The 16,564-nt window shown below is 38.2% G+C and overlaps 2 protein-coding genes across 3 annotated transcripts; one reads left to right on the top strand and one right to left on the bottom strand.

The window, feature by feature from the left end:
* The first annotated feature begins 442 nt into the window (after positions 1 to 442).
* On the top strand, positions 443 to 4,805 carry LOC121768857 (glutamate decarboxylase-like). Its single transcript, XM_042165444.1, has 6 exons — positions 443 to 626; positions 704 to 908; positions 2,945 to 3,360; positions 3,582 to 3,835; positions 3,984 to 4,036; positions 4,134 to 4,805. The coding sequence occupies exons 1-6, from the start codon at positions 541 to 543 to the stop codon at positions 4,605 to 4,607; spliced, it is 1,488 nt and encodes a 495-aa protein (XP_042021378.1). The 5' UTR covers positions 443 to 540; the 3' UTR covers positions 4,608 to 4,805.
* A 284-nt stretch (positions 4,806 to 5,089) lies between these two features.
* LOC121768858 (pre-mRNA splicing factor SR-like 1) lies at positions 5,090 to 8,844 on the bottom strand. Of its 2 annotated transcripts, none has more exons than XM_042165445.1 (5): positions 8,695 to 8,844; positions 7,586 to 7,892; positions 7,392 to 7,472; positions 6,313 to 6,384; positions 5,090 to 6,211 (listed from the first exon to the last, which is right to left on the bottom strand). In XM_042165445.1, exons 2-5 carry the CDS (start codon positions 7,874 to 7,876, stop codon positions 5,411 to 5,413), a joined length of 1,245 nt encoding a protein of 414 aa, XP_042021379.1. In that variant the 5' UTR covers positions 7,877 to 7,892; positions 8,695 to 8,844; the 3' UTR covers positions 5,090 to 5,410. The 2 variants fall into 2 exon arrangements, with proteins under 2 accessions (XP_042021379.1, XP_042021380.1); XM_042165446.1 differs by lacking the exon at positions 8,695 to 8,844 and adding an exon at positions 6,696 to 6,747 and having other exon boundaries at positions 7,586 to 7,600.
* Positions 8,845 to 16,564: the final 7,720 nt, after the last annotated feature.

Genomic DNA, 16,564 nt, shown 5'->3' with positions numbered 1-16,564 from the left:
TACTTCACCACTACAATAATGCAATGCATCTGTAACAAGGGATATTGACATCTAATATCACGATACTTTCAAAAAGTTGGATTTTTTCTTACGAATTTTAAAATTGACAAATAATATCCACAAATGAAAAAATTCTCACAAATAATATTATTATACGAATTTTTTTTCGTAATTTCTCGACAACAATTTTGAGAGAACTTCAAGTTTTTCAATCTTTGAAGATAGTTTTTCTCGAAGCACACCCTCCAAAATTGTTCTTCAATCTATTAAAATAACATGAATTTTTTTATTCGTGGGAAAAAACAAACCCAGAGTAAATTTCGTAATATTATTTGCTAATTTTAAAGTTCATGGGAAAAACTTAACTTTTTTAAAGTTTCATTGTATTAGATGCAAATATCCATTTTATAAATTGTTTGGGTGAAAATGAAAAAGCATAAAAGCTACCCAACCACTCCCCAATTAGTATAACAAGCACATCCACACACACTAATCAGTAATCAGTCTCCACTCTTGTTTGATATTTCTTCCGATTTCGCCATGGTTCTCTCGAAGGCCGCTTCCCAGTCGGATGTCTCAGTCCACTCGACTTTCGCTTCGCGATATGTTCGCCACTCTCTCCCCAGGTAAAATACACAAACTCAAACTCAAACTCAAATTAGATGGATCTAAATTCTAATTCCCCAAATTTATGCGAAATTAGGTATAAGATGTCGGAGAATTCGATCCCCAGGGAAGCGGCGTACCAGATCATCAACGACGAGCTGATGCTGGACGGAAATCCGAGGCTGAATCTCGCCTCCTTCGTCACCACGTGGATGGAGCCGGAGTGCGACAAGCTGGTGATGACCGCCATTAACAAAAACTACGTCGACATGGATGAATACCCCGTCACCACCGAGTTACAGGCGAGTCATTTTTCTCCATCCTCCCCCAATTTCTTCATTTTTACTTTATTACTCTTAATTATGTTGAAATATGTTTTGGATCTACATGTTTTTCAACTTCTATTATCTTACTTTTCAACTTGTTTGACACATCTTGATTGATGAAATATATATGGATATCATTCATACGAATGATTTTTAGTTGATTGATTACTTGTATATGCGATGTTGCTAATAACTCAAATTTACATAATGAATCCATTTACTATATTTTTTCTTCACTAAATCTATGCAAACAAACTTATTTTAGTAAACATACATAATTTAATAACTCTAATTAATATTAAAATATTATTCAGTTTCTTTATTTTAATAATTTTTCAATAGTTTAATAGTATTTATTTTACAAAATTTTAATTCTAATAAAAAAATCTTATGTGGATAGCAAATGTGGCTATTTTTCATTGCACTACTCCGTATTAATCAATTTGAACACGCCACTCTTCCGATTAGTTACCACCTCCCCACAGTCACACTAGTTTAGTAGAAAAGATATTCTCCATCCGTCCCATTAAATATGCAACATTTACTTTTTGACACGAGATTTTATGTAGTGTGGTTTTATGAGTTAATGAAGAGAGAGAAAAAGTAGAGAGAGTATTGCTTCTATTTTTAGAAACATTTCATTTTTAATAGGATAAACCAAAAAGGAAAACGTTTCATATTTAATAGGACAAATTAAAAAAGGAAAACGTTTTATTTCTAATGGGAAGGAGAGAGAAGTGCATATTTTAATCATTTAATTAGAGTATATTATGCATATGTAGATGTAGTGTGTATTGAAAGTCCGACAATAACGAACGCCAAGTGGATAATCACTCAGCTAATCGGTTTCTTTTAACATTTATTTGGCAATATATTTAACTAATAAATTCACTTTACACAAATTTGAGAATAGAATATGTGTATATATTACAATTTATCAAACTAAGACCAATAACTCCTCGAGGACGGTAGGTATCACATTCCATGATACCGATTAACATTATTTAATTTACCTTATTTAGATACACCATTTGATTGTCATTTAATAAATGTGGAAAATTAGACTACGTGTAGACCCAAGAAAGTTACAAAATGGTTTTTTATTTAGTGAACTACTTTTGCAAAGTGGAGTAGATATAATACGAGAGAAAGAAGGAAAAGTAAGTAAAGTATGAGAGAGAAATTTTATATTTTTTTAAAATGAGACTATTTTTTATGATATCACAAAAACAATAAAATGAGACTATTTTTCTTGGACGGATGGATTATGATGTTCAGATAGAGCTACTAATAATTTATGGTAAAAAAATGATATTTTTGCCTAATTAACCAATAAACAATCTCGAACACGCTAGATAGTGGTCCAAACGCTGCTGGGCCAACAAGGTGAGGAAGAAACTGAACATTTGTCCTCCATCAAGCAGGATAGAGTATAGGATGTTTTGGCTTTATTTAAAAATTAAATGTGTCAAGTGTGGGGATGATGGATCCAAAAATATGTTAGTCATTACAAAACAATAAATGTGTCAAATGTAGAAAAATATGAAAAAGAATTTATACACGCCTTACAAATTAGATCTCACTTAATAATTTAATTTTTCATGGTCCATCCACACCTACCCAGTCCCCTTCGACTTAAGGATTTCCCTTTAGAAAATAGAAATAAGAGTCCGTTGCCAAAACCTCACATGTTAAGCCATTTCAGGTTGTTCACCAATTAAAGACATTAAGGCACATTTACACTTTTTTTCTTCCTATTTTTAAAATTCAGATTCTATATAATTTACCAATTCATTACATTCAGATTCTACTACTATAAAATTAATACACAAAGAATGAGATCCACGTTTCATTAACTTCTTTATTAATTTTCTTAAATAATTTCTTAAATCACGTGCCAAAAGTATCTTCCAATGATTGACTGAATGAGTTTATATTCTCAATAATTTCTGGTCATGGGATACCATATACTCCTATATGTATGACAAATGTTGAATATTGTGTTGGAGCAGAACCGGTGCGTGAACATGATCGCGCATCTATTCAACGCACCGCTGGGAGACGACGAGACGGCGGTGGGAGTGGGAACCGTGGGATCTTCGGAAGCCATAATGCTGGCCGGTCTGGCCTTCAAGAGGAAATGGCAGAACAAGATGAAAGAGCTCGGGAAACCCCACGACAAGCCCAACATCGTCACTGGCGCCAACGTTCAAGTCTGCTGGGAGAAATTCGCCCGCTATTTCGAAGTGGAGCTCAAGGAGGTCAAGCTAACCGAGGGATACTACGTCATGGACCCCGACAAGGCCGTCGAGATGGTCGACGAGAACACCATCTGTGTCGCTGCCATCTTAGGCTCTACTCTTAACGGTGAATTCGAGGACGTCAAGCGCCTCAACAACCTCTTGCTCGAGAAGAACAAACAAACAGGGTACCTTAATTCTCTGTCCCATTAAAAATGAAACGTTTTCTTTTTGGGCTCTCCCATTAAATATGAAATATTTCCTAAAATAGAAACAACACTATCTCTACTTTTTTTTTTCTCTTACTTTACTCTCTGTTCATTAACTCACAAAACAACATTGCATAAATTCTCGTGCCGGAAACAAAATTTTCATATTTATTGCATAACAATCTATTTTCTCTTGGCAGATGGGACACCCCCATTCATGTGGATGCTGCTAGTGGTGGCTTCATTGCTCCGTTTTTGTATCCGGAGTTGGAGTGGGATTTCAGATTGCCATTGGTGAAGAGTATCAATGTGAGCGGGCACAAATACGGGTTGGTGTATGCCGGTATCGGGTGGGCCATTTGGAGGACCAAGGACGACTTGCCCGATGAGCTAATCTTCCACATCAACTATCTCGGATCAGATCAGCCCACCTTCACCCTCAACTTCTCCAAAGGTAATATATCTCACTGAAAGGCCAGTAGTTTGACATTATCCACTTTGTTTTTGGGTCACCCCCAATAGGCCTCGTACTAATTAAGGTTGGACAACAATTATATACAGTTAAGTTCATCAACTAAGTTTGATGTTTCAAAAATTTGCAGGGTCCAGTCAAATAATTGCTCAATACTATCAGCTCATTCGCTTAGGTTATGAGGTAAAGCAATCAATCGCTACATATGCTCAACATTTATTAGTAGGAATACAACAAAACGAGAATAGAAACCATAATTAAAATAAAAATAAAAATGCAGGGGTACCGCAACATAATGGAAAACTGCCAAGAAAATGCGATGGTGCTAAAAGAAGGCCTCGAGAAAACAGGGCGATTCACCATTGTGTCCAAGGACCACGGTGTCCCGCTGGTGGCGTTCAGCCTCAAGGACAACAGCCGCCACAACGAGTTTGAAATCTCTGAGATGCTCCGACGCTATGGGTGGATAATCCCCGCCTACACAATGCCGCCAGACGCGCAGCACATCACCGTGCTTCGCGTTGTCATACGCGAAGACTTCTCGCGGACTCTGGCAGAGAGGCTTGTTCTGGACATCGAGAAGATTATGCACGAGCTCGACACGATCCCGTCGAGGGTCACTGAGAAGATCACCACCGACGAGGAACATGCTGTTGTGGTGAAGAAGACTGCTCTTGAAGTGCAGAGGGAGATCACTGATGCTTGGAAGAAAATGGTTGCTGATCACAAGAAAAAGACCAAGGGAGTTTGCTGATTATCTTATTATTTTAATATACATAATTACGTGAAATGCTACTGGTTTGGTTTGGTTTGGTTTGGTTTGGTTTGGGTTAAACTATATTTCGTCCAGCTCTGTTTGTGTCGTGTGTTAATATTTGATCTGCAGAGTTGTGAATTTTTAGGAATTTAAGAGTGTATTATGCGAACCTTAAGTTTAATACTCTTTTTCTTACTTTCCTTTATATATATATAGAGAGAGAGAGAGGGAGATTTAGTTTTTTACTCATAAATTAATCTCCAGAAACTCTCCGGTCTCCACCATTCTTTTACAGCTCCACATAATTTAAATTGAGATGATTTAAAAGTCTGTGTAATCATTAAATTAGGGTAGCCAAAAAATTGAGAAGGTGAGAAACGATGAAGAATTAAATTACTCATTGAGAGAAACTAATAGGGCAGACAGATTTAACTAATTAATAAAAAATTGCAGGGTCATTAAAGCCAAAAGAGATGCAATGAGAGAACCACAAATGTAGATTAAAAAAACAAAGCATCGTTCAAACTGATTGCACATTATACAGTAGTTGAAATTACAAGAAGCAAAGATCTGAGAAAGAACGTTACCAAATATTTTCATCGTCATAATCGAAGATCTCTCGCTCCATATCCCCTTTCATTTGCTAATCACGCCACGAATACATTACACACTGCTTGATTATGCATCAAACTCTTGCCATACCTCTCGGTCATGAATCAGTGGCGATAACATAACAACGAATATCGAACTGAAAGTGATTTCCTTCACAGGAGAGAGTTGATGTTTGCAAGTAAATCACATTACCTCCATGATGAACCACCGAGTCTGATCACCTCCTCGGTACCACTGGGCCTGTAAGGGCGACCCTCCGAGGCCTCAGCCACCTCCTTTTGATTGCTTGATACACCATACAGATCTTTGAGCTCAGCCAGATTACTTGATGCAGATCTCTTCTCCTTACTTTCATGGCTAAATGGATTGTGACCACTTAAATTACGCTTGCCATATTCACGGGTGCTCTGACTTTGACTCCGGCTCCTGCTCCTACTCCTACTCTTACTTCTGCTCTGACGAGAACTGCCTTCTCTCCTGTAGTCTTCACGGCTCCTCCTATCATAACTCCTTCTGTAGGTGTCTCGGGATCTTCTGTCATAATCATGTCTCCTATCCTTACCTTTTTCCGGCTCTCTTCGCCTTTCATCGTCCCTGTCTCTACACCGCCGATCCCTGGTTCTGTCTTGATCACGGTTGCCGTCCTTGTCCTTGCCCCTGTCTCTCTCCCTTCCAGGATGATCCCGATCAGATAGATCACCATTTTGGGGAGATCGTCTTGATTCATTACCTCGATCATAAGAATGATTAGCTGTACGCCGAGCTGGAGATGAATCCCTAGTTATAGTCCGATGAGGGGCACGTTGACCGAAAGAGACAGAAAGGGCAGCCTTGACAGAAGGTGGTCTTCTTGCAGTCTCTTCACTTCCACGAGTGGTCTCACCAGTAACTCCACAGTGTTTAGATGGCAGGTTCATGTTTTCAAGATTGGCTACAACAGTGCGCAATACCAGCACCGGAATACGAGGAAGAAGTGTGTCAAAATAGTACTGCATGCAGAAAACAATTTATCAGAAAGGACAATGATGCAGATGGTACAAAAGCAACAATCTCAAAAATTTAATCAAAGCAAGAGCAGACGATGCACAACCTGTCCAAGAAGCAAATCCCTCACATACGCACCCATTGTTGTCATACGGCCATTACAACCAGGAGAGAACTCCTGGAATTAAGAGATGGACATAAAATATAGTGATGTTCAATGGATACAAGTTGACGGTGAAAAAAAAAGAAAATTAATAACATAATGGTGCTGACATAAAAAAAAGCTCCCTCGGAAGCCACTAGACAACTTGAGAATTTATTCAGGAAATGTTCCCAGATATGACTAACGCAACAGCCTATGTAATCTAGAATGAGATACCATGTGGAGATAGAACTAGAAAAGCGAGATAGTAAAACATGAATAACTTATCATATATATACAACAAAACCTTGGCCAGATATTTTTTAAATTCCCACATAACAGGTCACCTGAAGGGAATCATGCCAATGCACCACTGATGAATTGTAAAATTGTTCCATCCTGGCCATAATGCATCAGACACAACAGGAAATTCCAGTCATATAGGCAAGAGATCATCCACACATAACCCATAGAGAACGATCATAGATTCCCTTGCAGTCAGTGAGAGATAGCACGATAACTTATAAAATTGTTAAATAAAAAACATCAAAATAATAGTGGAAATATCAAAAAGTACCATAAGAGAAAGTATTCATTAAGGGAGACTGATTTCCGAGAAATATGCAAACCATAGTGCCTGGTTTTATATGAGAATATGCCACAGGAAAAACAGGCTGAATCTCTTTGAAGTAAAAAAAAATCACATATTTCATTCTTTTTTTACATGTCTGGAGAAATGTGCTGTGAATGCTATATTTGTTTGCCTAAATTATAATCATGTGTTAACTTCTAAGCGTGGAAATTCCGACGCTTTGAGTAATATATTAAAGATTAAGTTATTATAACAAACACTATGATGACATGTAAGCTAGTTGGCTGGCTCGATCAGTAATTCAGTATTATGATAGAGCACCTGTTCTGCATGCCCATTGAAATTCTAACACATTATAGTCATTTCAAACTACATAAAACCAACTTCAAGAAACCAGTTCATAATAAAAAAAACTTTACAGAATCAAGAGGGCAAGGCATATATGGCATACCTCATCATCTTTTACGTACGGTTCACACCAACTCCATAAAGTCTTTGGATCGGCTACATACCTTAGATAGAGAAATCCTATCTGAAAAAAGATATACGAGGAAACATCAATCATTTCATACCAATAACTGTAAACAACTTAAAAGAGAAAATAGGAAAATCTTCTATGTCCTATCTACCAGGAAAGGTTCTTACTGCTCTAATATAAGGAGAATCTGGGTGAGTCAATAAGCCATGCATTTGCTTGACAGTGAGCTTCATAAGAAAGAATTTGTAGAGAAGGCAGAAAGCAGTAGAAGGCCCTCGGCAGTTTCCAGTCATCCATGGCTCCACGTGTGTGACAGTAACATAAATCTCATCAATAACTTCATGATAAGTTTTCAATTTCAACAGGTCACGAAAATAATCGGAAGAAAGTATATTCATGCATAATACTTTCTCCAATAATTGATCAAATGGTCTACCAGATGACTTTATCTCAGACATTATGGATCACCCGTTCCTACAATGACAAGGAATCAAAGATCATGTAACTAAATAAATGATCAAGAGCAGTAACGATAAACAAATATCACCATACCACACACATGCAAAAGAAATACTGATAGATACAAAGAGATCATCTACTTTACAATCTTGACAAAAAGCCTAACAAAACTACCCCTCAAAATATTAAAATAAACCAATAGACTGTTAGAGGGTGTTTGTTCCAAAATTTAAGTATTCAACTTTCAGTTTCCACTTCTGTGGACTGAGATGCTGTTTCTTTATAGAGTATGAACACCATTCCCCAGAAACAAATCCAAAGTTTTCAGATATTATTTTTATTTGCAGTATAAAAGTTTATTTTTAAAAAAAACATTATTTCTTACTAACATGAATGCTTCCTCCAACTTGAAAGACATATAAAACTTCAATAATCAGTCAAAGTTGACTCCAAATCTAAAGCAGATACTAATTTTCACTTATTATACAACTACCTATCTCAAAATACCCATTTCCCCCAAAAATCCTAAAAGAAAGAACATGTCATACCCCAGCTGCAATTAATAAAACTACATGAAATCCGACACTCATAAAATTCAGTACAACCATGCTCAATTACAAATGCGCCTGATCAGAATATATATTAATATCATATCTTTCAATTAGCTTCTCAAATTGAAGCACAAAGCAGCTATGAGAAGAAAAATAATAATATTTTTAAATAAGTAAATAGACATTCGGCGCGCGCATAATTGACATATATGATTGGGGATTGAAGGAATCACAAACCAAAAAAAAGGAGAAAAGGAGAATTAAACCTGGCTACAAATTATTGTAATGGAGCTGAAGCAATGATCCTTTTCATCACCTTGAATGAAATGGGGAATTGCGAAAGGAAAAGGAGAAAATTTGGGAGAGAACCCTAGACGGAATAGTAATGAGAGAATTTGGGGATTAAAAATGTAAATATTGACTATTCGTTAGACCCCCAAATGCGTAGATAAACCAGTATTTATACAATAATTAGTCGACTTGTTTGGTTGCAAATTCTAAGAGCACACGCAACGCTGTGCCGTTGCGGTGCCTATGCCGTTCCGGAGGAACGGTTCCGCGGCGGCACGCGTTGCAGCCGCCGTGTCGTCGCCATTCCGTGCCTATGCCGTGCCGGGTGTCGTTGCCGCGGCACTCGGCACGACACGTTCCGTCACGCGCCGAGGCGGGCTCTCAGCGCACGCGTGACGCCCACTCGCTGCCCCGCGAGTGGGTTTCGTCACGGTGATGCAATAATTCATTTTTTTTTAATTCGAATTTAATAAAAAAAAATTGCAACGGTATTGTGACTGTTTTTTTATCCGTTTTGTATTTTTTTTTTTAATTTATTTACTCTATAAATACTCCTATTTCATATTCATTTCACTCACAAACACACATCTATTCCTCTCAAATCCTCTCAATTTCCACCCCAATTTTCATCTCAAATCAACTCTGTTTTTCTTCTCTCAAATTTAATCAAACTAATGGATCTTTTTGAACAAATGCGTCAAATATTGAAACAATCACTTCAAAAGATCGACGACGGGAGGCGGAAGAAGCCGCCCCAACGACGCTCCCGTACGTACATCCATCGTAACCGGGAGGAAGCCGCCGCAAGGTTAGTACGCGACTACTTCTGCGATAACCAGGTTTGGGGAGATACTTACTTCCGTCGCCGTTTCCGCATGGGGAAACCGTTATTTCTCCACATCGCGAATACTTTGGCAGCCCGGGAAGAGTTCTTCCAGGAAGAGTTCGACGCGGTCGGCCGTCCCAGCCACACGACGCTGCAGAAATGTACTGCAGCAATCCGCCAGCTTGCGACTGGACAAACGGCCGACATGTTCGACGAATACCTCCACATAGGAGACAGCACTGGGCGAATGTGCTTGCTCAAATTCTGCAAAGGCGTCCGGGCAGCCTTCACCGACGAATTTCTCCGGCGGCCAAGCACGACCGATTGTCAGTTCCTGCTCGACCTTCATGAAACAGTGCACGGATTCCCCGGGATGCTCGGCAGCGTCGATTGCATGCACTGGCAATGGAAGAATTGTCCGGTGGCGTGGAAGGGGTCCTACACGAGCGGCCACAAAGGCACCCACCCAACCGTTATACTCGAGGCCGTTACCGACTACCGCCTTTAGATCTGGCACGCGTACTTCGGGGTCCCCGGGTCGAACAACGACGTAAACGTGCTCCACCAGTCCGACCTCTTGACCGAAGTTTTGGATGGTAAAGCGCCGGCCATCAACTTCGTCGCCAACAACCGGCTTTATAAAATGGGGTACTATCTCGCCGATGGCATCTACTCAAAGTGGCCTACCTTCGCGAAGACGTGCAATGAGTCTGCGTACCCAAAGCAGGCTCTTTTTGCGCAGAAGCAGGTGGCTGCTCGCAAGGATGTGGAAAGGGAGTTCGGGGTTCTCCAAGCGCTCTTCAACATCATCAAAGCTTCGGCTCGTACGTGGTTCGTGGAGAACATGGTCGACATCATGTATACGTGCATAATCTTGCACAACATGATTGTCCAAGACGAAGGACCCGAGGCGGGAAATTGGTTCGACCCCGAATCCCCCGGAAGCTCAACCGCAAGTAGTCCGCCTCGAAGTGGAGCGCATCTGTCTATACAAGAACGGTTATCTATTCGTGTACGCGACTCTAGCGCCCACACCCAACTCCAACAGGATCTAATTGAGCACATTTGGGCAAACTTTGGCGGATGAAATTATTAAAATTGTGTACTTTTATTTTTTTAGGATTTTAAGTGTGTACTTTTTATTTTTTTAAGTTTAAGTTGTAACTTTGTTTTAATGTTTTGTGTTTTTTAATAAAGTGTGTTTGTTTTTTATTAAAGTGTGTTTTTTAATTGAATTGAGTTGGAAAAAAAAAAAATGAAATTGAATGAATAGTAATTTAAGGAACAGTTAAGGAACTGAGGATTGCAGGTTCCGTTCCTTAGTTAAAGAATGGAGTAAAAAAGTACAGTGGGGCCTGCAAATAGTAGTTTAAGGAACAGTTTAGGAACGGTATAGGAACAACGTTGTGGATGACCTAACCTAACAAAATAAAAAAGTTAATACAATTTGGAAGAATTAAGATACAATAGCCTCTAGCACAGCAGCTCCTGTTATCCCTAATATAGTATTAAAATAATATATAAATATTTATTTTATTTTATATTATTTACTTTAATTTTTTATTATGATGCGTCCGATCCCAATACAAATTCTGTATCTGCCAAAATTTACAAAATCATACTTAGTTTTACCATTCCTACTACTATAAGTGTGCTAGTTTTTGAAATCATAATATATTTATTTTATTTTATTTATGGAAAATAAAAGATGCCACAATAGCAATATTAATGCACGGATAGTTAAAAATATGGACTCCTATATTGAAAGAATGTTTTTGTTACTACTCCATTTGTTCCAGTATAAGCGAGACGCTTTTTTTTTCACACTCGTATTTGGAAAATTGATACTATAAAATAGTTAAAGTGGAGAAAGAGTAAAGTAAGTGTAGCACCCCGAAATTTTGAGACTTCTATTTCTATTAATGTGGAAGTTGAATAAGAATTTCTTTTGTGGAAATTGAGTCTCTATGTGTTTGAGTTAATTATGTGAAATTAATTGTTGTGAGTTATGTGAGTTAATGTGATTAAGCTTCCAATGTGTAATTAAATTAAATGGGATCATGCATAATTGTTCTAGCCATTCTATTGAAATTTTCGGCCTTCTATTTATTGGAAACAATATTTTCTTCTCGGATTTAATTAATTGCTTTGGGAGATTTATCCAAATTAAATCCAAACCAAATTATCCCTATGCTATTCTACATGATTTTCGACCCATTGGCCATCCCTTTAGATTTTCGACTTCTCCTAGTAATTAGGAGAAGGAATTATTTTGTGGATTTAATTGGTATCTTGTTTGTCACCTTCCTTGATTTAAAATCCAATTAAATCTTACCATGTCTTACCAAATTTAAATCCTATTCCTATTTGATTTGAGGATTTAAGTATTTTTTTTCCTTGATCTCTCTCATTCCACACGCCTACTTTCATTTTTAATTGTGGGATTTTATTTTATTCCCCATAATTTAATTATTTTATTTAAGTGTGGGATTTATCCTAGACTATAAATTAAAAGAACCCTAACCCTAGCCCCATTATTCACGCCGCTCTCTTTCTCTCCTCTCTCCCACACGATTTTTTTCTCCCCCTCTCATTCTCCACCAATTCTTCACCAATCCTTTGTTCTTGCATCAATTTGGAGTTGGAAATTCAAGATTCATCGAAGAATCGCATCAATTATCTTTCCTACCGATTGTTTTTGAACAAGAAAGGTATATTTGAATTCTCTTTCTCATCCTTTCCATTGAACCCATGTTTCTTGATTCCCTCATGCATATAGTGAGTGTAGAAATCATAGATCTAAAAATTAATCGGTTGGGATTGATGTTTTGCATGAGAAAGTATGTGGATATGCGTTTATGTATGTGTATGTGTGAGGTTGTGGATGATTCGTTGGTGAGTGATATGTGAATATATGAGAACTTGGTTGTGAGATCTTTTTGAAGCATGATTGTGTGTTGGAAGCATGAATATATGTGTTTTGATGAATGATAGATCAACCCTAATTCGAATTTGTGAAGTATAAAAACTATGGTGTTCGGGCAGTAGATTCCGACGTGTGTTTGACCGACCAAACGATCTTATTTTTACACGAATTTTTAACTGAGTAAAATTTGAGATGTCTTCTGTGTTTTGTATACATTTCAGCCTCTTTTGACGAAAGATGAATTTTAAATGAATTTTTAAAGTTAACTGCGCAGTTCTGTCAGAATTTATATTCTCGTCCAGTAAGTTTTGTTTTTGATTTGACCGACCTAAAATGTGATTTTGATGTGAAATTTTAACTGGATGATATTTGATGTGTGTATGTTGTGATAAAATTTCAGCCCCAACGGAGGTCGGATGGATTTTTAATGATTTCTACAAAACGACTGTGCAATTCTGCCAGATTTCTGTCATGTTAAAATAATACTTGTTGTCAAGTTTTGAGTGAATAAATGATACATGTGTGAATAAGAAACATATCATATGATGTGGCTATGTGTTACACGTTGATGTATGCTTGAGTGTTCATTTCGTTTTTGTTGATGAACGTTTGGGGATGGACAATCTAAGAAAACGATGAAAGGAACGATAGGGCATGCATGAGTAATGTGTCGATAGAAAACTGATTGTGTTGTATTATGTGATTATGATGTTGATAAGGGTTGTTGTGCGTACGTGGGTACGAAGAGCAAGGATTTCAATAAAGTCGTGAACCGTGTTTGTAAGCAATCGAGGTTGGCTTTCTTTTACTAAACTCTTTTACGTTTCAAAAGTATGATTGTGGAGCTATAAAGGTGGTTTAAAGTGTTATGTCATGCCGTGATTGTTTTGATGTTGAGATTGTTGTCTGATGCCTAGTTCGTTTGAGCTTGCTCCGTTAGGCTATAGGGCTATGTTGAGATTGTGCTTGATGCCTAGTTTGTGAGTTCGCTCCATTAGGCTATAGGGCTATGATAAACGAATTCGGGTCTGAGTAGGGCCGCAAACCCTATCAGGCTGTGTACACAGAGGGGATCGTGAGCCGTCCTTACTAGTCGGCCGGTCTCGTGGGCGAATAGTGTGGCCACACTTTCGTCGCACTATGGTAAGAGGATGTGAATGATTGATTGTTGAGAAAGTGGGGAGATTGTTTTGCCTGGCCAGGCTATGAAAATGTTTTTGTGATACTCGATGATACTTCTTTTCTAAAATGTTAAAACTCGAGTTCACTATGGTATGGATGATATAACTTTTATCAAATATTTTGGCGTGTGTTCACTGAGTATATCAAATACTCAGCCCTACATATGTTTTCTTTATGTGCAGGTTGAGCGGGGTGTTGCGATGGATGTTGAGTCGGCTTAGGAAATTTGGATGCGTTGTGTCTTCATACATAGACATCATCCTATGACTCTCTTTGATAACTTATTTCAGCTCCTACTTTTGAAAACTGATGTCACAAGAGTTTACTTTACTTCGTATGACTGTATTGTGTCAAATACTTTGAGACTTTATTCCGCTGCTTACTTTTGATAAACTAAAATGTTTTTGTAGACTAAAGTATTTTTCCTTTTGGATGTTAATCAAATTTTTGCATTAAGTGTCAACTTTTATTGTGTCCCCCATTTCTTCCCCGCTCCTTAGTCCCTCCCCTCGTCACGTTTCCCCATCTTCACTATCCTTAGTAAGGGCGGCCGTGACAGTAAGAGAGAGAATAATATACAAAGGATTCTTCCCTAACCTGATCCTAAAACGTATACTCGTTTTATATATGCCAAAATCAAAAGGGATGTCTGACGCAATGATGACCTCCATATCATATTCCGTTTTGACATCCTTGAGCCCTACCACAGATATGTTGTGGTTTGGCTCGTCACTATGGTAGTAAGCCCCGACGATTGGTCTCGCTATGATTTAAAATAAAAACAAAGGAGTTACTTCGTATAAATCGAAAACCTTTAATATTATGTTTAAGGTCCCAAGTCGCGCACTTGTTGCAACAACCTCATTGAAAGTGTTGCATCAAGCTTTGAGCACGTTGTGTTAAGAGCTCGTCACACGTGAGTTGAACACCAAACTCTTTGGCGAGTATTTTTGAGGCTTCATTCATTGCCATTTGCGGAAGGCTTGTGCCCTACCACGGATATGTTTCCTTGAGACGAATAAATGTTAAAAACATATGCGTATCAAGCTCAAGCGTCCATGGTTGTCTAAAGAAATTTTTGTTTGGAAGATTAGGTGGTTTAGCTGTCAATAATTGTAACGCCCCACTTTTCGAACCCTAAAGTACTTGTATTAATGCTTTTATTTTGTGATGTCCGAGAATTAATTGTTGGTGAATTAATTGTTGTTGGACTAGAGATTTGTGGAATAAATGACTGCGCGAATTTAATTAATTCCTGTCCGTGAGGAATATTTATTGGACTCAATTCCGTGTTGGATCCGAAAAATTAAATAATTAATATAAAAATCCAGTCCGTGATAAATAAAGATTTGATCATCAATCCGCTTTAATGTTATTTAATTAAAGATTATGTAAAGATTATCCTCCTCCGTGAAAAGATATTCATCCTCCGTAATCTACAAATAAAATACCAAATAAAAAAAAATAGAAAACCCCTCAATACACGATCTGAAACCGCCCCTCTCTCTCTTGAATCTCTCCCCACTCCCCAAATCTCTCCAACCTCTCAACCAAATCTTCTACTCCTCTATAATAATTGCAGCACCATTCGTTCCTCCAATCTCTGTAGCAAAACAAGGATTTCTCTTCAACTTCAATCCAAGGTAATCTTGCAAACTCCATCTCCATCTCTGTTACACGTTTTTGGGGCTTTCTAAATCAACTCATCCAATTCATTGCAATTGTTGAATAAGGCCGAGACGGAGATTCAAGAACCATTTTTTTCAACATCCGTCTGCAAATTGAAGGTAAACACCTCTCCCATCCAAATTTCAATTTCATTCTACTGCATCCATACACATTTCATCCTACTGTTGCCACAATCTGCGATACCTCCTAATCGAATGAATCGAAGCAAACTAAACTAAAGAAACACGCTTTAACTCACGAAATCAAATAAAGAACTTACCTTCGGGGAGAAATCGGGGCTGAATCGGGGGACTGACCGGAGGTAGCGCCTCCCGGCAGCGACGGCGGATGATAGTGACGGCGGTGTGCTGCGAACTGCACTGCGTCCCATGCTGCGGCCTGACACAGCGAACGACGACGGAGCAGCGGTGCGGTCGGCAACAGCTCTTCCCGACGGTACAACGCGAGCTCCGTGCGGTCTGCAGCGACGATGGCGACGTCCTCCGGCAAGTCGTGGGTTCTGAACTGGGATCGAATCGGAGCAGGCGACGAACGGATGGAGGATTCCTACCGATCTGGCGAGAGAGAAAGAGAGATAGGTAGAGAGAAAGAGAGAGACGTGTAGATGATGGTGATTAATTGGGCTCCTTTGTTTTTTTAAAAATCTGGGCCTTGGGTTTAAAATGATTTGGGGCCTTGTTGATTTAATAAATTTATGGGCTCCATTTAATTGTTTGGGCCTCTTTAATTTAAATGGTAGGATTTGGTTAGTTGGGCTCCAATTTAATTTGTTGGGGCTTCTTAATTTAATTGGAGACATAAGGTGGAGAAATAATTAAACTTTGAGTGTTTTCAATAAATCTTTGGGCCGATAATTAATAGTGATGAATTATTTAATTAATTTCAGAATATTTCAACGAATGAATAATTATATCCTAAGTCCGAAATAAATATAGCTCGAGGGGAAAATGCTTGCGATAATTTAATTACACACTTTGATAATTTAGGGGATTTTATTTCGATATCGTTAAGAAAATACGAGGAGCCAACGGAGGAAATTAGGGGCGTAAGCGGCCGCCGAATAATCGAAAACCAAGATAAATCGAGATAAAAGACTTCGCTTAGGATGCATGCATTTTTACTTATTTAATTTAAAAGTATGTTGATTTATGTGTTATTTTAATTCTAAAGGTGATATCTCGCAAGGGAATCGTGAACGCAAAGGAAAGAAAATAGTTTTGGA

This window comes from Salvia splendens, chromosome 15 (genome assembly GCF_004379255.2).
Source record: "Salvia splendens isolate huo1 chromosome 15, SspV2, whole genome shotgun sequence".
Lineage (NCBI taxonomy): Eukaryota > Viridiplantae > Streptophyta > Magnoliopsida > Lamiales > Lamiaceae > Salvia > Salvia splendens.
The sequence above is the reverse complement of the archived record's forward strand: the minus strand, read 5'-3'. Positions and strand labels throughout refer to the sequence as shown.